General features: G+C 39.5%; 1 protein-coding gene across 4 annotated transcripts in view; it reads right to left on the bottom strand.

Moving 5' to 3' along the window:
* NR6A1 (nuclear receptor subfamily 6 group A member 1) overlaps nucleotides 1-24,757 on the bottom strand; it is a 215,044-nt gene that overhangs the window by 170,827 nt on the left and 19,460 nt on the right. For 2 of the 4 annotated variants that reach the window (XM_070596443.1, XM_070596442.1), the window contains exons 2-3: nucleotides 10,239-10,280; nucleotides 1,000-1,044 (exon numbers count right to left, since the gene is read on the bottom strand). In XM_070596443.1, the coding sequence (XP_070452544.1) occupies nucleotides 1,000-1,044; nucleotides 10,239-10,280 (87 nt within the window). The remainder of the gene's footprint in view (nucleotides 1-999; nucleotides 1,045-10,238; nucleotides 10,281-24,757) is intronic. The other 2 variants (XM_070596444.1, XM_070596445.1) reach the window with 1 other exon arrangement.

A 24,757-nucleotide genomic window follows, 5' to 3' on the forward strand; every position in this document is an offset into this window, starting at 1 on the left:
GGTACCTGGGACACTGGCGCAGCATGGTTTGATGAGCAGTGCTAAATCGGCGCCCAGGATCCGAACCAGCAAAACCCTGGGCCACCAAAGCAGAGCTCGTGAACTTAACCAGTCGGCCATGGGGCCGGCCCCTGATTCTTTTTAATAATCAAAAGACTTCAAACAGACATTTCTAAAAGATTATATACGAATGACCAATAAGAGTGTGAAAAGCTGATCAACATAATCAGTTATCAGGGAAATGCAAATTAAAACCACATCAGTCCCATTACATGCTCACTAGAATGACCAAAATTTAAAAGTGACAACACCAAATGCTTGCAAGGATGTGGAAGAACTGGAACTCACACACTAAAACTCTAAAATGTATAAACAATTTGGAAAACTGTTTGGTAACCTCATAGAAAGTTTACATCTACCATATGACCCAACAATTCCTAGATATACGTCTAAGAGAGAGAAAAACATATACCCACAAAAACCTTGTGTAAGAATTTTCACAGCTACTTTATTGATAATAACCAAAAACTTGAAACAGCCCAGGTATCAACAGACAAATAAAGTGCAGTACAGTCAATGGAGTACTCCTCAACAAGAAAAAGAAACGAACTACTAACACTTGCAACAACACGGATGCAGCTCAAACATTATGCTTTTGAAAAACGCTAGACACAAAAGAGCAGATGTTGTATGATTCCATTTATATGACATTTTAGAACAGGAAAAACTAATCTATCATGACAGAAATCACAAGTTATTGCTTCTTAGGATAGAAGAGTGGGATCAATTGAGAAAAAGCATAGAAGAATTTTCTAAAGGGATGGCAACGTTCTGTATCTTCTTGGAACTCAGATTACAAGGTGCATGCATTTGTGAAAACTGCTTGAACCTTACACTTATTATCTATGTATTTCATTGTATGTAAATCATACCACTATTTTAAAAAGATAAAAAGTACATTAACTTTGGAATCACACAGGCTCCAGCTCTGCCACTTACCAGCTGTGTGACCTTGGCCAAGTGTTAAATTGTCAGTTTCCTCATCTGTAAAATGGGGAGAATGAGAGTTGAGAACAACCTCATAGAGTTACCAGAAAGAATAAATGAAATCATGTGTTTAAATCATTAGCATACAGTAAATGCTCACTAAATATTAAGCAAAAAAGTTAGAAAACCTTTGTCATATATTTCAACAAAGAGAAACATGCAGAAATGGCTAGAGCAGTTAAATCTTGGGCAATTCACATATGTTATCTGACTTATTTTTTAAAAGAACCCCTAACAGAGATTATTACTGCTTTATGGATGAAGAAACTGAGCTTCACAGACTGCCTATGGTCACTCAGCAAGGAAGTGGAAAAAGCGAAGATGCAAACTCTCACTGGTGTTTTTCCACTGCACCATACTATCCTTCCAGTAGGGTCACTTTCAGCGATGTATCCCTGCAACGGCCAGGACAGCACAATTCGTATGTAAAGCCACCAAGGCTCCCTTCATTCCTGAGAGTACGGTAGTGTCAGGCCTGATACTGAAAAGAGGCCAGTTCTGACAGCCTGATTGGTGAATGCTGACAGAGCTGCAAGCAGAAGACTGCAAATGCTGGTCTAGGCTTTTACCCTGTTCTTGGGCTTCGAAATGGTTCCTGCTACTTGAGGACACTAATTCTCCTTCCATAGGGTAATTTCAAGATAAGAAAATTCTGAATGTAAAATTTGTGATGGAAGAGGGAAGCTGGAGCCTGGGTGGCTCAATTTAGCAGAATAGCCTTAGAAACTTGGTAGCTAAAATGAAAAGTGGAGATTTTTTTAAAAATACATATCCTTTTTCTCAATCCAACAGGCTTTTGTAAATAATTGAAACACAGAAATAATGAAAGTTACCCTGTGATCCCAAGTGCCCAAAGATACCACTGTTAACAAACAGTTCAGTGTATCATCTTCCAGACTAAAATCTGCCTTCTTAATGATCCTACAGTATTCCATTACATGAATAAACACAATCCATTTAACTAGTCTCCTATTAAACTTTTAAGCTATTTCCAATTTTTTTGCTATTGTAGGTGCTGAAAGGAGTAAATGCGAATATACATTCTGCATACCTGTCATTTCTTACAGGATAAATGCTTAGACATATGAATTGCTAAATCTGCAATTTTAAATTTTAAACTACTCAATCTGCAAAAATAAATGCGTACATTTTCAGCTTTGACAGACTTATTTATTAGATTTATTTATTAGATTACACATACAAGAATTCCCACTCACATCTTCATCTGCACTTACAATTATGGTTTTTTTGTTTTGTTTGTTTTTTGTTTTTTTGGTGAAGAGGATTGGTCCTGAGCTAACATCTGTTGCCAATCTTCCTCTTTTTGTTTGAGGAAGATTGTCATTGAGCTAACATCTGTGCAAATCTTCCTCTGTTTTATGTGGGATGCTGCCACAGAGTGGCTTGACAAGTGGCGCTAGGTCCATGCCCGGGATCCGAACCTGCAAACCCCAGGCTGCCAAAGCAGAGCATGCAAATTTAACCACTATGCCACCAGGCCAACCCCACAAGTACCATTCTTTAACGTCAGAGTTGCAAACTCAAATGCCTACAGAAGACTAGCAGGAAACATAAATGGATGAAGGAGGCCATACGGGTTTATGACAAACCTAAGAGTGCACGCTCATATAAAGAGGGCAGCCACTACTCTACTCCAGCCAACAGACGTCACACCGAAATTCAGGTCCAGTATTAGATCTTCCAATTCATCAAAAACGCCAGAAATCCAAATTGTTATGAAACTCTTGCAGGTTTTAAATGTTGACAACTAACATGCTTTTATTTAAACATCTGATTGGCTAGTCAAACAAAATACATCTATAGGCCAGACTACATGTAGCACATGGAATTTTGTGCTGAAGTGAAAAAGATTTAACACTGTATTTTTGCTTTGAATCTTATTAGTCATGCAGTTTATCTTTTCCTATGCTTACCAACAGAGGACGGATTTATTCAATTTTCATCATAGTGACTGCCAGCACCCTTCAAAGAAAGATGCTTATCTGTTTTCTAAGATTCATATCTACAACAAATATTGGACTAAAATAAAAAAGATATGTAACTTCAGGTCTAGATGTTAAAGAGTGGTCTTAGTTGACCAAAGTGTGCCCAGAAAAGGCATATGAAGACTCATTTGGGACTGAGTTGCTATACTCTCCCCAGCATCCTTACAGCACCACAAGATTTTGAGAGACAATACTAATTGGTAAAACTACACATGGCTTTGAAGAGGGTGGCTTTAACAATCTCGAGCTTCCCTCCACTACTTGATACACTGGCTGAACACAACAAATTTTCTCTTTGGTGAGACCTCAGAAAAGGAAGAGAAGAATTCCCACACATCCCCCTTGTTATCATATATTGAATTTAAACAACCACTTTCAGTCTTTTTCAAATGAGTAAAACACACACTCTCAAAATCTTACTGCAATACTGCTCCCATAGAAAGAACAATTTCAGCAACCTATCTAGCTTCAGAATTTCTTCTCATTCCTTCTTAGTCATCCATTACAAACCTCCAGACCCAGATGTTCAAGCATTCCCTTCACCCACCAGAGAGAATGACAGAGATCCACGACTACCCAAGGACCCAACCACAGTCTTTGAATGCAACTATCTTTTCATCAGTTGTAAACAAGTCCTAAACTCTTGGCTCCACAGGGAGTCCCTACCAAGTCAGTACAAACTCTGAAATAGGGGCAGAGGTCAAGGGGATGAGAGCACAACCCAAGCTCTGGATCTCATCCCACCCCCACTCTGTTCAAAAGAATCCTTATCAGAAGGAACTCCCCAGCAAAAGGCCACCTTGAGGAGACCTGGGGCTAGCAGATTCAGCGAAGCTTTGGAAGCAGGCTCTTGGAACTGTCATGAATGCGAAACATCTAAATCACTAACAGAATGTTCTGGAGGAAAGAGGACGTAAAGTAGGGGAAAATAAGAGAGATTTGTGAACTTAGCTTCATTTGTTTCAGGAAAGAACCTATCTGATGAATAGTGAAATAATCCTGAACCAGAGCCACAGAAGAAATCTCTTTGAGAACCAATCTATTCCATGGTGAACTATTCTACTGTGTCCAAAATCATTCTAACATACGCAAAAGAGCCCAAATGAGACTTAGATAATATAGTCTTTATTCTTCTGTACACAAAAAGCCCCGTTAAATATGTTATAAATCATGATACTGCCTTAAATTTTTCCATTAGCATTTGAGACTTGTCACAATGAAGAGAGCTGGAGACAGGAGAGAAGATTAGTTAAAACAGTGGCTCTGAAGTCTCAGATACTTCTCCACTAAGGTGAGTCATTTAACGTCTCCAGACCTCAGTGTTCTCATCTGTAAGACAGGGATAGTATCTTTTTAAACAGATTATATGAGTGCTTAATGAAAAATGCATGTGATGCATTTAGTGTGTAATAAATATTAGCTATCATTACTACTAGTATGTAGTAAAAGCCATATATCATCAAGTTTTGTGCCTGTCATCCTGATTAAACCAGAGTCCCCTGAGGGCAGGAACTGTGTCTTAGCTTGGCATACACATCAAAAAGAAAAAGAGGAGGGGGCCAGCCTGGTGGCGCAGCAGTTAAGTTCACACTTTCCGATTCAGCAGCCAGGGGTTCACCGGTTCGGATCCCAGGTCCGGATCTGCACACCATTTGTCAAGCCATGCTGTGGCAAGCATCCCACATATAAAGCAGAGGAAGATGGGCGCGGATGTTAGCTCAGGGCCAGTCTTCCTCAGCAAAAAGAGGAGGATTGGCAGCAGATGTTACCTCATGGCTAATCTTCCTCAAAAAGGAAAAAAAAAAAAGAAAGAAAGAAAAAGAGAAGTGGGGAAGGAAGAGGAGAACAATGGACCAGGTATTACAAAATAAAACAAAATTAGATAGTTTTATATGATATAACCCTTCTCACTCCTACTGAACATATGCAAAGTGCCTGGCACATAAGGAATATCCAATAAATGTTCATTTCCTTTCCTTCCTTGATCTCTAACACACAGTTTAAGTTCATTCTCTATAGACCACACTTGGGCTTATACGAACTGTTTTCCGAGATCAAAAACTGTGACATATAGTTTAACAACTAGGAATGGAACCTTAAGGACATGGTATAGCATATTCGAATTTTGGATAGAACCTAGGGGTACTCTAGTTGAGATGTATATTTATCACCTGTAGCTTGAAGGATCCATAAAAAGTCTCCTTGGGATCCCAAAACACTTGAGAGACAAACGCAAAGCCAGAGCAAGCCAGCAGTATTAGGCTGTCTTATTCAGAAGCTGTTTTTATCTGGTCAGTTCATCCTGTCAGCACTCATGGATCCCAGATTAATGAGCACTTATCAGCATGGCAAGAAAAAGTAAAGACTAACTTTCAAGTCTCTTTTAAAATGCTCATTTATCTAGGTCCTTGATCAGTAGAAAAAATACATATACACATACACACACACATATATTTTAAAGTGTGAGTCAGCAAGAATTCCAAGCACACAGTATTTTTAAATGGTAATGGTCAGGCTTTTAATTGTACAAATTGGTTCCTCAGAATGCTCTCTGTAAGACATTGCTCCTGACCAAAGAGAAGTGCATAATCTGAGTCATTTGTTTTAAATAAGCAGAGAGTTAACTTCTTTAGTTTCCTGAGAGGTTAAATAAATGGGTTGGCAGATAGTCATTTGGGAGGTTACCTGTTGCTAGTTGAGTGAAGGGCCTCAAAACACTCTCATAGTCAACCAGATGGTAAAGAACAGTCTTGGCCAAAGTGGTCAGCAGTATATGAGCTCTGCTCCTCTGAGGGAACTATTTACCTGAAGCAGTAACTTACACCTGCTAACATCTGGAATGATTTATCTTTGTATCATTTAGAAACACAGGCTAGTTTAATTGAATAAAGTGCAGTTCAATGGCCCATTAGAACAGAGAGACAAAATTTCAGCATTATGATACATAGCCTAGAATAGCATACACTTAATAGTGTTTACCAATTACCAAGCATGTACATACATCACTTGATTTAATCTTCACAACAGCCCTGTAAAGTAGGAATAATTTTTACCATTCCCATTTTACAGATGAGAACACTGAGGCACAGAGAGGTTAAATAACTTAGCCAAGATTACAGAGCTAATAAATATTGAAGTCAAGTTGAACCCAAGCAATCTTGAGACAGAGTCCATTCTCTTAATTCAGAAGAGTTTTGGCTTATATAAAAAGCTATAGGCCTCACTTGAAATGTAGACAAAAATTTACACAGAAACATGTTCACTGTGACATTATTTATAACGTAGAAAAAAATGGAAGCAATCTAAATGCCCAACAATAGGAGAATGGCTACATAAATCATGGTAAGGTTATTCACTTACAATTAAATATTATCCTGCCATTAAAAATATTTACAGAGGGGCTGGCCCCATGGCCGAGTGGTTAAGTTTGCACGCACTGCTTCGGCGGCCCGGGGTTTCACTGGTTCCAATCCTAGGCGCGGACATGGCACCACTCATCAAGCCATGCTGAGGCAGTGTCCCACATGTCACAACTAGAAGGACCCACAACTAAAAATACACAACTGTGTACCAGGGGGCTTTGGGAGAAAAAAGAAAAATAAAATCTTAAAAAAAAATTTACAGAAAATGTTTCATAGCTTGGCACAATGCTCCCAATGTAATGTTGGGGGTGGGGGGGTACAGGATACAAAATTTTGCATATAATACAATTCCTAATTATGTAAAAAATAAGCTCAGACACAAACTAAAAGGACACATTCTCAAATAAGAAACAATGGTTATTTCCAGGTGGTGGGATTAGGGGTATTTCTATTTTTCTTTTAGTGTTTTCCACAATGAACAAGCATTATACTTCTATCAGTTTAAACAAAGGCAATTTTTTCTTTTAATCAAGCTACACAAAGATCCACAAGCAGTTGGTAAAAACAGCTAAAAAGCTTCTCATCTGTCTAACTTCAAGTCATTACTTTCCTTAGGATAATACCCTTTGGACACCAAACAACATAGCACATATCAAAAAGAATGCTCACCTTCAACTTTGGAAACTAAATTAAAATATGAGTATTTTCAATTTTGGTCAGTTTGCTATTCTCTAATCATTTGTAGGATTATTTTAGAAGAAGAGAAATGGATTTAACTATTTAGAGAAGCCCAAAACTCAGGAATGGCTTTGCTGAAATAGGTAATAAGGGACAAAAGTCTGACTGGGGAGAAGGAACAGCTGTTGCTAATCCAACTATTTACCCTTTGACCCTCTATCTGGCCAATAACTGAACAGTATCAATTGTTTTCCTGTATTATGTGCTGTTTACAATCCCTGAGACGCATGAAAGGAATTAATAATTTAGCCTAGAAAGCTGACAGCCTTTATTGGGGAGCCCCTTGTCTGTGGGACAGAAATCAGAGCAAGTAGCCGTCCTGAAGTCACAGGTCCCTTTACTGTTCCTGTTTTATAGCCTAATTGGCCCCCAAACATAAATCAATTATTTCTCCTGTTTTAAGCAACAATGACTTCTATTCTCTAACTTCCCTTGTATCAAGTCAGTCCTTGTTCTCTTGAGTTTTACAACTACACGGTAAACATGACGGCTGAGGAAAAAACTTGGGGAGCAGGGCAGACTGGGGTTATTTGGAAACAGAAGCACAGAAAGGTTATGCTGTTTTGAACTTCTCTTGACCTTTGACTGCCCTTGTCCCTAGCTTATGCTAATGGGCAGGGTACAGAGATGCTTCTTGTAGAAATGAACTTAGCCTGAACCTGTGCTATAACATTGGACTCAAGGAAGCCCAGGAATCATAGGAAGACAGCCACAGTCTGAACAGCTGCCCATATTCTAAGCACAGCTACCCATCTGCTCTACCACAGAAAAGGTAAAAAAAAAAAAAAAAAAAAAAAGCTATTTAAATTGGACTAAGTCAGTCTTTCGTCATCTAGTTCCAACACATCCCACCTGTTCTCCCAAACTTGCCGTCTACAACCACTGCTGAGCACAATGGGAAATCAGCAAAAATGGTATTTCCTATTTCAAAATAAGCAAGTACAAGCAGGCTTCCCCACTCAGGAATTTGGGGAGTAGGGAAGACACTAGGGCCTCTAAACTCCAAAGATGCATCACAGAGAAATCTCTATTGTTCTCAATCTAATGTGCAAAAGTCATGAGGTATTAACATAGGAGATGTTATTCTTTTCTAGTCAGAAGCCATGGAATTTGCCGTATCAACAGTCATAACCAATTTAACACAATACACACAGCCCATCTCAGTCCTGAGGTTTCCTTTCACTTGGTAGGGCAGAGCATGCTAATGTGAATCCCAAGATTGGTTCAGACCAAGATGATAAATTATTCCTTCCCATTTATTATTATATCAGATCTTTATGTATTTCTTCAAAGAGAAGAACAAAGATACCTTAACAAAGATAACGTGGGGATTATTGAGAATATTGCCCACATAAGCTAAGTATAGTGTTTAAAAGAAAAGTGATTTTTTTTAGATGACTCCTATTCTATACTGATATATAAAATTATGATTCACTATCTGTTCATTCTCATGGAATGGAGAAGCTGGTAAATCATCATATCTAGCTAGAGATTCTATGGAGAAAAGTTAAATGAGTCAGGATTATTCGGCCCAGAACGAAGAATAATTCAATAATAATCTTTATGAGAATATCAAGGGTCTTTCCTAGAAGATGGACATGAGCTATTTTCAATTGCTACTGAGTGCAGACAAGGAGAATAAGTATGGGTACTGTTGCTAAATTAGAGGTTTAAAAAATGTTTTTTCAAATAATTCTAGACAAGGAAGTATTTTCCAACAGATTGTTAATAGATGAGGATAGGCCCTAGACTTATTTATTTGTGTATCCCTGGAGCCTAGAACTGGGCCTGGAGCAGAGAGAACATGCAATGTTTAACTGAGTTCTCAATTATCTAGCATGTTTTATGTGTAGTTCTGTCTGAAAAATTACAGGGCATCTCAATGTCCTTCCTCCTTCCTAGTGTTCAAAACTGCTTCTAAGAAAGGACTATGACTTAAGAATTTACCTTTTCCTCCTACTAAATGAAGGCTATTCATAAGACAAAGACAAAGAGAAACAGTGTGTTTACCCATAGATACTGGGAGGTGGGAGAGCAGGAGACTGAGCCCATACTACCTACAAAACCGATTTTGAACTTTATGACTTCTAGAGAGACAAATCTATTTCCCTGGTGTTTGATAAGCATTGTGGGACTTATTTTGTCTTGCAACTAATAAGTATTACTTGAACAAACATGAATGTTTATACTAGTTTATACTAGTAAGGTGTGTGGGGAAAAATACGTAAGAAGGTCTACACCCTCAGAGAGCTGATATTAGCCAGGATGGTGAGAAGGTGAAACTTTATCACTTACCTCAACAGCAGATTTGTGACAAACAGCCAGCCCCATGACCCTAAAAAGTACTAGAACTAGACAAATAACTCTAGATCATCTCATGGAGTCTCAGTCTAAATTACCATTTGACCTGGCATTATAGCACAATAAGGTCTGTAGACAGTGGATACTCCCATGTCCTATTTCTAACAGTTATAACTGTATCTCAGAATGGTGTATGTCACATTTTGAGAGCACTGGAAACACAAATGATGATCTATAATCAATACTTACAGAGTCCTGAAAAGCATCATTTAATTAGACCTTGAAATGGTCACTCTCATACCTTAACCTTAAGAATGTAGATAAAGGTGCTTTAGAAATTAAACTGTGGTAACTAAGGTTATCAGTTATAAATATCTAAACCAAGCAAAATCCCTCTTTGAAAGAAATTATGTCAAAACTAGTCAGTACTCTAGAAAAGTGGTTGTGGGTATAAGGTTGTACGCGTGCATGAATGAAAGCACAATTTTTGTTGCTGCTGGTTTCATAGGAGGATGAAGAGGATGCAAGGAGATTAGTATTTAAATAGAAATTTTCAGTAAATCAATTTTCTATTAAATGGCTAGATCCTGGCCACTGAATAACATTAGGAAAAGAAACAGTAAGCCTAACTAGAAAAGACAAAATGCCCTGCCCATAATTATAAATTAAAGTGAAATAAAATCTGAGTCAATAAGACCTATCAATTACACCTTAAATTATACATTTGAAAGTACAAACACATCCTTTTCTTACCCCTGAACACTGGGGAACATTCAGAACTTACTAGTGCCTGGGTCGAGCTCTGCCAATTCATCCTGACAAAAACCTAAAGAGAAAACAACAGAAAAAAAGATTATGACTTGTAAATTACTCCAAGGTGACTCCAAATATGAAAAAGTAAGTATCATATAGTGGGAAAAAAGTCCAGACTGAGAAGTCAGATTTGCATTTGAACCCTAGCTCTGTAACATTTAGCTACTGTATCCCTCTCTGAGCCTCCATTTCATCATCTTTGTATTAAAAAAATGGAGACAGTAACAGCACTCACCACAGAGTAGTAAAGATGATTAAGTGAGATGCTGATATAAAATGCTTATTTGGCATAGTCCTTGGCACACAGTAGGAGCTCAATAAACAACAGCACAAGTAATTATGAGTACGTATGCCAATGTTAGTTGGAATAAAAATTCATAGGAAAATTATAACTCATTTAATTATCTGTCATATTCTATTTAACATTATTATTTTCCAAAAGAAAGCAAAATATACAAAACATGAACTTATAACAAATATCAAACAAGGTAATTTTACTTTAAATCTTCACAGATACTGAAGAATTTTCCCTACACAGACGAATGGAAGCAATTCTTCCATTAATAAGTATGCTGCTCAGGTTGGAATAAATACCTCTCAAAGCATACTTTAGACACAAAAAGTATGAGCTACAACTGTCTGATTGGTTTATAACTATCACACGTTAGAGAAAAATCACACACAGTGAATGGCACAGTAGGTATTTTCTATACATAGTTGATGAAAGTTCTTTTCTCCTGGAAAGACTGCCTACTTTCTCCAGTTTGCTTTCTACTCATCCTCAGCTTAAATATTTCCTCAAAAAAGCTTTTGCTTGCCTCCCTTACCCTTGTCTCATACACCAAGTCAAAGGCCCCCGTTATAACTATCTATAATACTTTGTATCAACAAGGAATTACTTGTTCAATGTCTGATTCCACTATTAGACTGTTCCATGGGGGAAAGGATCTGGCCTGTCTTGTTCACCATTACCATTGTATCCCCACTACCTCTCAGAAGCATAGCACAAAGGAAGCTGTTCAATAAACATCAACTGTGGTATGTTAATGGTAAATTCAAAAATAACGGAGCAAAATTAGGACTAGAGGGATATGACAGCATTTTCTGTCATCAGAGCTGGGCAACGTGAAGCCAGACCAGCAACTAGGAGTCACATGGAGAAGAGGGATTCAAGCAGCAGGTAGACTGTTTAAACACCACAACTTTTAAAGTCCTTTGCAATCCTGAACTGTTTGGGCCACACCATTCACCAAACATGCCATATCCCTTCTTGCTTTCCTGTGCTTCCTCCTCCTCCTCCACTTGGTGAGGAACTATTCATCCTTCGAGATTTAGCTCAAATATCACCACCACTGTGAAACATGGAACACAGAAGAGGCCCCTCCTGCATTCCCCAAAGGATAAAGGAACAATTTAAATATCTGCCTCCTCCATTAGATAGTGAGCTCTTCAAGGGTGGGGACCAACCCCATGTCCATCTGTGGAGCTGCTTCTATGCTGAACCAGTTGCCAATACATTATGGAAGGTGCTCAAATGCAAGAAGACCTAAACAGAAAACACAACCCCATCTCTAGATCACAGTCTAGCGGAAGAAAGTCACAGAATCAGAAAATCTAAAGTCTAGCCTGTGTGTCTAGTGTGTGGAAGGTCCGAATGAGGAAATCTGATCTGGAACACCAGAGTTTGGAAGCTGCTAAAAGTGGCTGAGATACCTGAAAAGGCTCATCGCAGAACAACTTCAAAGCATTTCTTTCTTTCTTTTTTTTTTTTTTTGAGGAAGACCAGCCCTGAGCTAACATCTGCCACCAATCCTCCTCTTTTTGCTGAGCAAGACTGGCCCTGAGCTAAGATCCGTGCCCATCTTCCTCTATTTTATATGTGGGACGCCTGCCACAGCATGGCTTGACAAGTCGTGCAAAGGTCTGCACCCGGGATCCGAACCGGCGACCCCAGGCCACCAAAGGGGATCGTACGAACTTAACTGCTGTGCCACTGGGCCAGCCCCTCAAAGCATTTCTACATAAAGGCAATGGGAATCAGAAAAGCTGCGGAGAGATGCCAGGTAACGAGGAAATACCTCATCATTACACGTGGGTTCAATATTGAACATCCTTCCAGAAGTGAAACTGAGAATAAGCATTCACTGAACATAAATTCACTCAAAAATAGGACAAAAGCATGGGAAGGGAGGGTAGTGTAATGGGAAAGTTAGACCTCTCCTAAATTCTAGTTCAAGCCACTTTTAGTTTAGTTATACAACTTTAGCCAAGTCACTCCCTATTCTGAACCTCACATTCTGCATGTTAAATAAAAGGACTGTACTAGAAGTCTCAAGAAAGGACAAAGCTTAATGCATTTTCTGAAAACCAACAATATTCTGAACTCAAAGTAACTAGATCAAACACAAAGAGAGGGTGACTAAAAAACAAAGAAAATACTAAAACATAAAGTGGACATTTATTGCTTTTATCTGCCTAGTAACCACTCCCCCTTTCTTTTGTTAAAAGTATTCTGATTTTTCTTTGGAGACATCTATTTTATACTCTCAATCCATATGACCCAAGTAGGATTGCCCCTAACCTTGCTATAAAATGGGCTTAACAACAGGACTTACTTATAGGTCTGTTAAAAGGATTAAATGAGATAGTGCATGTAAAGGCTCTGTACAGTACCTGACAAAGTCAGAGCTCAACATATGTGAGCTACTACTAACTAACTAAGCCCTGGGATCCATCCAATCCAGTGCTGTGTCTGCAGTAACAAAGAGCAGATTATAGGAGAGTGCCTATTGACCCATTCATAACATCATCCTCAAAGACCTAGGGTAGAACTGTATTATCACTGTCATTTTAGTTACTTGCTGTGATTCTTGAATCTTTTTTTTACATTTTGAGCCTATAAATTGCTTGATGGAGTGATTCCAGACATATGCTACCCCCTGAGGAAAGAGGGACTCTTTATATTTGCCCTAAGACAAATTCCTCCAACGGTCACAAAGAGCCTAGACGATGGAATTCTCTCACTCTGTCTACATTCCCTCCATCCACCCTGAGACCACTGGCTATTAATGTTGTCTCTGGTTTTACAGATCATCACTAGTGCAGGAGGCCTGAGGAGATATGGAGAACAATGTTAATCCTACCTCCTGACGACCAGTCAACGGAATGGTTGGGTCTGGCTCCATTCTCAAATAGAGTAACACCCAGATTCTGAGTAACCAGATCCAGCTAGCAAAATGATTCCAGCTAAAAGAATCCAAATCACTGCTAGAAGTAAATCCAATGTGTGTTCAAGACAATTCAACACAAAGGCAAGAGATATCAGAGTTGTTCAGTGAAAAGTAGACTCCCAAGTCACATAAATACCCAAATATACCCCCACAACCAACTGCCTCACAGACTACAACACATTAAAGCAAGTTAGGAAATGTTCTGAGAAATCCAGGGTCTTTGGCTGTTGACTTAAGTTGGGTTTAAAAAGGGACAAACAAGAAACACAGATTGGTTCCTAAGATGATATATCACCAAGTCAGTATGCTTATAAGCAATCTGAAATTTAGTGCAAAGCTTATATTCACTTGCCACAGTCTAACTTAGAAGACAGACGCACAGTGAAAAGGGCATGGGTCTGAGTTAGAGCTGGATTCAAATCCCAGATGTGTCACTATTTTTGTTTAATTAACTACCCATGCCTATTTCCTGAAATGGAGATAAAAATAACCATCTTGTTCACCTGTTGTGAGATTTGTACATAATCACCTACTTTACAGCAAGTGATCAATAAATGGCTCTAAGTTTACAAGTTTTCTTTAATACAAAGGAAGATCCAGTTGACAAGCTTTTCTCCAATAAGCATTTGCAAACAGAAAAAGTTCAGTGACTCCTCAATCTGTGATTGGCTACAGTGACAGATTAAAAAATTACTCATTGGCGCCGGCCCCGTGGCTGAGCGGTTGAGTTCCGCTCCGGCAGCCCAGGGCTTCGCCAGTTTGGATCCTGGGCGCGGACATGGCCACGCGGATCATCAAGCCACGCTGAGGTGGCATCCCACGTGCCACAACTAGAAGAACCCACAACTAAAAAAGTACACAACTATGTACCGGGGGTCTTTGGGAGAAAAAGGAAAAAATAAAATCTTTTAAAAAAAAAAGTTACTGATCTTCTTTATTTACTATTTTGACTACAAAATTATGTATTTACCATGATAGGATCTTCAATAAGATCCATTCTTTTCCAAATGTGAATAAAAGCTAATGGGTAATATCAGTAAACAAATTCAAGCCTGAAACACTAGCTAATTGTAACCTGTAATGTGTCTTTTACAAAAGCAAATTAAATGCTACTCTAGGAACGTTTTGATTTAATTTACATCACTGTAGGAAGGCAGCAGGGTACACGAGAGACCTGGATCCTGGTCAGGACTGTGCCAGTTATTATTTCGAAGCCTCAGAAAACCACAGGCAAAATTAAGGTGAGGCCCTTAAAGGATAAAATTCTACGATTCTAATCAAACATCACATCTTCCCCCAAACAGAAATCATATATATACTGCAAGATCTGCCTACCACTTCAACTTTACCTCTTGCTTCTCGCCCCATCCCACTCAACAGTGTACACTCCATCCATACTGAACTACACTGTAGCTCCCCGAAATCAACACGCTCTTTACCCTCCATTCCTTGGCATATACTATTTTCTCCACCTGAGCCCACGTTTACTCACCATTCTGTCCTGAGGACTCAGGTCAGATCTCGATTCCTTCCCCCTCCCTCTCCCACACACACTGAAGTCCAGGTTTCACCTAGTCAACTGCAATTCAAGTTTTATGCAGTTTTAAACGTGAGATATGAAGTGAAGCAGGGCTTCAAAAAGGAACTCAAAGGTCTAAAAGCGTTTTTAAATTGCTCTGGTTAGTTCAGAGGCCCTACTCTGTGCTCCCCACAGGGCCCTGTGATCCCACATCACATCATGATCAGGGCCACTGACGCTGAATTCAGGTTCTAGAGAAATTTGTTTTCTATACTCCCCACCAAAAAGCTAAAAATCTTTACCCAGGATTTATACTGATATACAACAGTCATTAGCTGGTCCTTTCTGGCCCAACTGGCTCTGGTCATTTGTATCAGTGTCCCATCTGCATTATATCCCCTGATCATGATTAGGTCCTCAATGGAACTCTGTGTCCTTGTTTCAGTCAGCTCTGGTCTCAGCCCTAACTATAACCCCAGCCCCGAGACTTAGGCAGGATCCCTGGGAGAGGCTGCTGAGTAAACGCTGAGGAACTGCTTCTTTCTCCAAAAAGCAACAGTACTAAACCACAATGCCACCAATGGATTTCTCGCCAAAATACCAAGTTCAAAGAGAAAATAACTGTTTCACTATTCTCTGCCTTTAAAGTCTAGAAGTGATGTCCAACACAAATTCCTACAATGATGGGCACGTTCTCTATCTATACTGTCCAATTTGGTAGCCACCAGCCACACTACAGCTATTAAGCGCTTCGAATGTGACTAGTGTGACTGAGGAACTGAATTTTTAACTTTGTTTTTATTTTTTATTTTTTTGAGGACGATCAGCCCTGAGCTAACATCTGCTGCCAATCCTCCTCTTTTTGCTGAGGAAGACTGGCTCTGAGCTAACATCTGTGCCCATCTCCCTCTACTTTATATCTCCCTCGACAGCATGGCTTGCCGAGAGGTGCCATGTCTGGACCCGAGATCCAAACTGGCGAACCCCAGGCCACCGAAGCGGAACGTGCGAACCTAACCACTGCGCCACCGAGCCGGCCCATATTTTTTTTTTTTTTTTACAGATTGGCACTTGAGCTAACATCTGTTGCTAATCTTTTTTTGTTTTGTTTTGTTTCTTCTTCTCCCCAAAGTTCCCCAGTACACAGTTGTATATTCTAGTTGTAGGACCTTCTGGTTCTGCTATGTAAGATGCCACCTCATCATGGCTTGATGAGGGGTGCCAGGTCCATGCCCAGGATCCGAACCTGTGAAACCCTGGGCCAGTGGTTATTATAATGGACAACGTAAGACTAGAAAGAAGTCTTCCCTCCTCTTAAATTTGCTTTGCCACCTTGTGGATTCTGTTGCAGCTTTAAAGAAAATGAAATATGGAAATGCTTAGGCCAATGTTATTTAGTAGCCAATTCATAAGTTAATCAGCTATTATCAGGAAAATAATTTCATCAGCCTGCAAACTGTCACTTACTCCTTCAAATGTTATTAAGTACCTGCCCACCCTGTAGCAGGCCCTAGGCCTGGAAAATACAGATATAAATAAGACTGACCCTACTGTCAGAGACGTAAATGTCTAGAGGGGTACAGAATAGACAAAAATTAACTGTAGAGTACAATGTGAATGTACTTAATGCCACTGAACTGTACATTTAAAAATGGTTTAAAATGGCAAATTTTATATTATATATATTTTACTACAGTAAAAATGATTAAAGTCTAATGAAATATAATGAAATAAATAATAACATTTTTTAGAAAATTAACTGCAGGGACTGAATGCTGGACAGATAGATATGGACAGATGGACAAGATGCAACTGGAAAGTAGTGCAGAGAACTAAGAGCATACATTTTATCAGAATAGGTTGGAGTCCTGGCACCATCACTTACTAACTGTGTTAGCTTAGGAAGTGACTTCACCTCTCTGAGCCAATTTTCTCATCTGTAGATTGCTGTGAGGATTCGATGAGATGATATACTTAGGTCAGTGGAAAGTGCCTGGTAGCTGTGATCAATATTAGAGAGGGAGCAGAAGTAGCAACCATGGGGCCAGGGGCATGTGGAAGGGATAAGTATTCACCAAACAAACAGAGGTATTTGAGAAACATATGTAGAGGAAGCCATATGTAAGTGTCATGAACAGAGAGAGGAAACAAAATGCTACCTGGTAATTTGATTTGACTGGAGCCCCAGTCAGGGCCATATCATAAAGGGTTTTAAATGACATACGTGGCAAATTTTTGGCTTTTATTCTATAGGTAATAGAGTCTCTGAGGAAAAAAATATATGTATACTCTTAGGAAGTTTGTCAATACCAGCCCAACTCTGACTACTTCAATATAATGGCTCTAAGATTTCAACCAGGAAACCAAAAGCACAAGAAGTTAAAAGAAGAAAAAAAGAAAAAAGAGCTTTGTGGAGTTAGCCAACATACACACGGCAAACCATCCACAGCTCCTTAAATTCTAGGCTCCTTCTGGCACAATGAATGGCTTGGGTAGAGGTTGAGAAAGAATGCAGCTCTTTTTTTTTTTTCAGTAATAAACATTAGCTAGCCAGGCCATGCCTGCCTTACAGCCAGGTTTGCAGGCCCAAGCAGATTCAGAAACACTTTTCTGTGGATTGGCTGAGCCTTAAATTCACATCTGCCTCCTTCCTTTCTATCCAGTGAGTGGGGTGCCACTTGGGCCATTAGCTTTTGTTTCTCGTAGGGAATCTGACAAACCATACTTCAGGAATAAGAGAAAATGCTTTTGAATGCAGGCACATAGCACCACAAGACAGCACAGCAAAAGCTGGCTGGAGAGCTTCAAGTCATATTTCCCTTTCTCCATCTACAAATGTCAAGGTCACATTTTAAAAACTGCAACAAAAACAATGTTCTTTTCCTAATGTCATTTTCTCAATGTGAAATCTTAGGGGCAAAAAAAAAAGATTAGGGGGAGGGGAAGCCAAGGATTCTCAATTATATAACCTATTGTGCCCACATATTTGCTCAGCTTCAATACTGCTACAAGAAGTGTCTACATTGCTATGGAAACATCAGTAACTTCCATCTGATCAACTTACATCACCTTTCATACAGTTTTTCAGGCTTCTAGCTTTGTAATTACAGCCTTGAAATCAGACTGAAGGCAGAAAAGCCAGCCCAAGATTACGAAATTTCAATTTTAAGACATCTAAAAAAGAATTAAAACAGTACACAGCTTCAAGACTGTGACTACAGAATCAGGAGGTAAAAACAGTTTAGGAAGGCAATTCAGTTTGATGCGTCAGAGGTCATTAGTGTTTCTATGGAAATATAGTACAGGCATTTCTCAGAAAACTGCAGGCACTGATGAGCCTCTGACATTTTTCATTTACAATTTCTGGTTCTCTGGAGTAACAAAAGGGATTATTGATAATTCTTCATTCAGCCTGGAAGTTAAAGAAATTTCAAAATGCACATATACAAGAAAACGTATAAAATAATCTGTCGGTTGCCATTTACTGAATCTTTACTATATGCCAGGCATTGCCTTGACGCTTTCCATGAATTCTTACTGAAAGTAGCTACTATTATCTCCATCTTCTAGGTTTAAAGAGATTATTGTACTCTGTTACACGGAAAGAGCCACAAAAGTCAAAACAAGAGAACTTCTATTCAGAAAGTTTGGCTAATAAAACCCCACCTTTGGGGGGACAGCCCAGTGGCCCAGTGGTTAAGTTCGCACGTTCTGCTTCTCGGCGGCCCAGGTTTCGTCGGTTTGGATCCTGGGTGCAGACATGGCACTGCTTGGCAAAAGCCATGTGTAGTAGAGGCATCCCACGTATAAAGTAGAGGAAGACGGGCATGGATGCTAGCTCAGGGCCAGTCGTCCTCAGCAAAAAGAGGAGGATTGGCAGTAGTTAGTTCTGGGCTAATCTTCCTCAAATAAAAAAAAAAAAAAAAAACCACCTTTGCACGGTATGTGCTTTGCAACAGCCAGACAGATGGGAATTTGACATTATTTCAAACAAACCCTGACACTCCCACAACAGTAGGGCCTCAGAATCCAAGAAGAAATACCACACCTTAGAGTCCATTTACAAACCCCCTTGAATAATCCAGAAGCAGCTAGAGTAACTTCACCAACCAGATCAAACCAAAGTATAAAACTTTAAATGAATGAATAAATAAAATAATTAGGCAAGAACAAGTTTCTTTTGAAAAATTATAAGCTACTCCGAACAGGAGTAGAGAGAGTGAAGGAGATTTTTTTGCTCGTTTTCATTTCAAAGACTAATTGAAGAAAAGTTTTACATACCAAGGAGTTTGTTTGAACATGCTCAGAGAGCTTTTGAGGTCATTTCAGAAAGTGCCCCACACCATCCTCAACAGATGGTTTGATGGAATAGTAGAAGCCAGCTCTGTTCAGGAAATCCATTAGTGAGGAGCAGATGCAACCAAAGAGATGCTCACAAGCAGCAGAATGTCCCTTTCCCTGACTCTCTCTGAAAACCTCCATATAAAAATGGAACAACATGGATGCATGAAGGGCCTTGAAGATGTCTGTCCCTTTGAATCAACCCTGGAAATTCATCCTAAGAAAAAGGTCAGAAATAAATAGTACAAAGTAAGAAGCCACCTAAAAATCCAACCACTGGAGAAGGACTAATTAAATTACAGTACCTCTCTTCAATGGAGTATTTTGTGAGCATTATAAATGTTTATCAAGAGTTGCCAATAGGCGAATACCATATTAAAAAGAACATGAGGTAAAACTGTACTCTCAGAATGAACTCGGCTATATTCCAATGCATATATACATGAAAAAGCATACTTTGGTCTATTTTTCCCAGTGATTATCTCTAGTGTGGGCATTATGGCTGATTTTTTTTTTCCTCCATTCTACTTTTCTGATTGAAAATATATTGTTTTATAAACAGAAAAATGCACATTAAAAAAAATCCTAAGAATGAAATGATTTGGCTTAACTCTAAAACTGATCACATCAACTGAAGGTGGGGAAAAAAAAAATACCAGACATTCTCTAAATGACTTTTAAATTACTTCTTCTTAGAAACACAATTCTGGGCACAAATCTTTGTGATATACGAGTTACTAATTAATGCCTAAAGCTCAGTACCATCTCTCGTCTCCCAGCTTCAGAAATCCATTGTGTGGCAACAAAGAGATAGAATATCTTTAACCTTTCACCTCAGGATCTTTCAAATCTGAAACAAAGCTGGTTAATCATATCTATGAAATAACTCCAAAAGAAATTTTAAGAAACTTTTCAAACCTAGAGTCAAGATAGAAGAGCAACAACCAACATATGTTTACAGCACTACATAAATGCAAAGGATACTCCACAAATAGGATTAAGGGCAAAAAACTCCTGCTTCTTAGATGCTAAACTTTCCTACATCCCAAAATTAAATTCAACAAACACTTACCTACCTTTTTCAATGTACAGGGCACTGTGCTAGATTACACAACGGATACAAAGATGAATAAAGCTGGCTTCCCCTAGATTCTTACACTCTAAAAGGGAAAATAGAAAACTGACTGGATACAAGGAATTATGAAGCAAATATCCTAATGGAGAAACTAGCAGCAGTGGCCAAAGAGCACTTATTTCTTCCTAGGGAGAACTGGAAAAGACCTGATGGCAAGTGGCACTTGAATCAGCCATATCTCTTTTGGATGTCCTTACCCACTGTTGACAAATACTTCCCCCAGAGGCAGGCATATCCTAACAGATGAAGATTATATAGGTCCTGTTTGACATGTTCTTTCCTAAATGAAGTCAAGAGGGCAAGAAGGGCTATCCCAGCACACACACTATCCACTCATCCTGGGTTGGATGATCTCATCCACAAACATGTTTTTTCACCTATGCTTCCCAACAGATGACCCCCTAAACTTTCAATTCCAGATAAGACTGTTCTCCTGAACCACAGACACATCTATCCAAAACCTGCTGTCAATATCTATCAAGATACCTCACAGGCTCCATCAAATTCAACATGTCAAGTTGAACTTATTCTGTCTTTGAAACCTGCTTCTCCTGTGTTCCTACTCAGGATCCAGGTACCACCAACCTTCATCCCTAAGCCAGAGATGCCCAGGGACTCCTCCTAGGCTCCCATTTTACCATCCTCTCCCAAATCCCCACTGCAATGAATCCAATCAATCACCAGGGCATTTTCATTCTCTCTCAAATCTCCACAGACCTAGTTCAAGCGTTCTCACCATCCTAGAATCCTAGACTATGATAACTGTTCTCCCTGCTATCCTTCTCTCTCACTTCCTGGAACTCAGATTTCCTAATCCACTCAAAAATCCTCTGTTGGGGCCAGCCCCGTGGCCGAGTGGTTAAGTTCACGTGCTCCGCTTCAGTGGCCCAGGGTTTCACCGGTTCGAATCCTGGGCACGGACATGGCACCACTCATCAGGCGGCGTCCCACATACCACAACTAGAAGGACCCACAACTGAAAATACACACCTATGTACTGGGGGGGCTTTGGGAGAAAAAGGAAAAATAAAATCTTTTAAAAAAAAAAATCTTCTCTTGGCTCCCCATTTTCAACTCTTTAACATGACATTCATGGCCTTAAATTACAGAAATAAACAAATCCAACATTCGAAAAGCTACTTTTTGCAACCTTTATTTCCCCAACACATCCTGAAGCACTAAAAGGGTAATACATAAATTCCTATTTCCAAACTCTTAACTCTTCTTACAGAGACAAAAATGTCTATACCAACTTTGATGTTAAAGCCATTTCCTAATATTGAGACATCAATAACGTGATACACTAGGGAGGCAAGACACCTGAACACTAGCCTTGCTCTGGTACCAATAAGCTATCTGTGTAATGCTGAGTGACCTACTCCTTCTGTGCTCTATTTTCTCTTCAGTAAAAGGAGAAAGTCTGGCCAATTCTCTTAGTATCCCTTTCAGCTCTAAAGTCTACGAGTTTACCAAAAGTAGCAGCTGTGTGTCCTAGGGGCGTACAAGTTATACAATGCTAACACTCGAGGAACCCTTAAGGGGTTGCCAAGATTCTTAGATTTTTTCTAAACTGAAAGTAACCTTATAAATCATCCCTAATCTCTTCCATCCCACCCTAGCCCTCATTTTATAAGAGAGAAATTGTGAAAAGGGAGTAACATCTGTAGCATCTCTCTGTGATTTAAACACATTTAAACATGGTCCTAAAGGCTTTGGCATTTTCCTAACCTAAAAATGGGAACAATAGTACTCACCGATCATAGGACTGTTGTGAGGATTAAATGAAAATAAAAAATTTGGGCCAGCCCAGCAGCGCAGCGGTTAAGTTCACACATTCCGCTCCTCGGCCGCCCAAGGTTCCCCAGTTCAGATCCTTAGCGTGGACATGGCACAGCTTGGCAAGCCATGCTGTGGTAGGTGTCCCACATATAAAGAAGAGGAAGATGGGCACAGATGTTAGCTCAGGGCCAGTCTTCCTCAACAAATAGAGGAGGATTGGCAGCAGTTAGCTCAGCGCTAATCATCCTCAAAAAAAAAAAAAAAAAGAAAAAAAATTTAAGGCATTCAAGAGAGTATCTGTCACACAGGAAATGTTCAGTAAGGGTTAGCCATTATTATCATAGTTGGTAAAGTCATTCTGATCTTCACCTTCCAAACCACAAATATAAGTATACTTGGGAAACATACTTCTTATTAAAAAATGTGAACCACTCTGTAGCAGCTCTAGAGAAACTGTTCCACTCTGCGCACGCACAGGGAACAGGACCTTTTATTAAGTCATCACCCAGTGCTATTACTTCTTGATGAGACAAAAGCATTCATGTGAAAACTGACCTCTGGATCAACCATTTAGATCTAGGACCACCAGACCAATGAAATAAATGATTGGGGCAGGGCCGGGCTGTGGCCAAGCGGTTAAGTTTGCGCGCTGCGCGTCGGCAGCCCAGGGTTTTGCCGGTTCGGATCTTGGGCACGAACATGGCATCACTCATCAACCCACGCTGGGGCGGCATCCTACATGCCACAACTAGAAGGACCCACAACTAAAAATATACAACTATGTGCTGGGGGGCTTTGGGGAAAAAAACGAAAAATAAAATCTTTAAAAAAAAATGATTGGGACATGTTTAAAAGTTACCGATACTAGTCTGCCCTACCCCACACTAAAATCACACTCTACTTATATAATACACACTTCCTTATAGTTTTTGATACCTGTTATTAGTTCTCATCAGCTTAGGGATAAAGTTCCTCTTCTGGCACTCTCATGCATTAGCATTAGCACAAATAGAATGTTAGAGTAGCATTCTTACTTCAATATATCTCAAAACTAAGTGAAATACCCAGAGCATCAGGCTTCTGGAGTAAGAGACCGTTATTTGGTGTAAAGCTTTTCTGATCTGACCTTAGCAATCCTCTCTCTGATATGCCTCACATTCCTAAATAAGACAAAGTGACCAGAAGCAAATTTTCGAATCAAATACTGGCTAAGGATGTCAAATGAGAAGAGCACCTACTTGTAAGATCAACAATGCAGACTGAAATAAAGCTGACCTGGAAAATGAAGCTGTGTAGACACACTGGTTACTTACAGTCCCTTCTGTGTCACAATTTTCATGTTTTCGGTTCACGTTATTCACTTTTTATCTTGTTCCAAACAGATTTAAGTAACCCAGTACTATTTTGCTTTATTTCCTAAAGGCATTAAGTATTAGAATTCCCTCCCATTCCACACAGAGAGATCTGCTTCTGTCTCATGTCCAGGGCCAGCATTGCCTCCTCGTTGGCAAGCATCTGTCCTAAACCCCACTACAGCATCCTTCCCCAACACCAGAAATTGGCTTTGGACTTTGTTCTTTTCCTTGGAAACACATAAAGGTCTCTTAAAAAAAAAAATCATGACCAGTTAAGAAAAAAAAGTTAAGAATTTGAAAGAAGCAATTTTCAAAGAGTACAGCTGTCCCCATGCCTAAAAATGAAGGAGGCATTACTCTGAAGTTTGTTTGGTTTTAATTTTTGCATCCACCATTAAAGCAATGTCTTCTAAATATCAGATTCCTTAAGGTACAAACAGCCCTTAGGATGTTCCTCTAACAGAAGCTGGTGCCGGGGCCGGCCCTGTGACCGAGTGGTTAAGTTTGCGCGCTCCACTGCAGCGGCCCAGGGTTTCACTGGTTCGGATCCTCGGCGCCGACAAGGCACCACTCATCAGGCCACGCTGAGGCAGTGTCCCACAACTAGAAGGAGGCACAACTAAAAAAAATATACAACTATGTACTGGAGGGATTTGGAGAGAAAAAGCAGACAGAAAAAAAAAAAAAAAAGCTGGTGCTGAGATTCCAAGAGTGCGAGTCCTGGAATCAGAAAGACCTGGATTTGAATCTCATTTCTCCCATTTACTGGGCCAAGTCATATAACTGCTCTCAGTTCTCTCACCTGCAAAATGACAACGATGACATTATTCTTCTAAGATTGCTGTGAGGACTCAATAAATTTCAGTTTAATAAAAAAGAAAAGGGAAACCCTTAACTACAAAATTTTCAGAGAAAGACAAGGTTCACAAACCAAGTAATAATTAGGCTAATTTTGCACGTGCATAGAGTTGCTAAATTACAATTCAGCTAAGAAATCAGTTTGAGACAAAAACTTTTCTTTTTAACAGGAAGAGCACAAACAGTTCAGTTCAATGTATGCTCTGGGCAAGAGAGAAGTTAAGTTTTTGTTTGTGATTTACAATTTAAGTGGTAAAATACTAGAGAGAGCAC

Source organism: Equus przewalskii, chromosome 26 (assembly GCF_037783145.1).
Source record: "Equus przewalskii isolate Varuska chromosome 26, EquPr2, whole genome shotgun sequence".
In the NCBI taxonomy this organism is placed as follows: domain Eukaryota; kingdom Metazoa; phylum Chordata; class Mammalia; order Perissodactyla; family Equidae; genus Equus; species Equus przewalskii.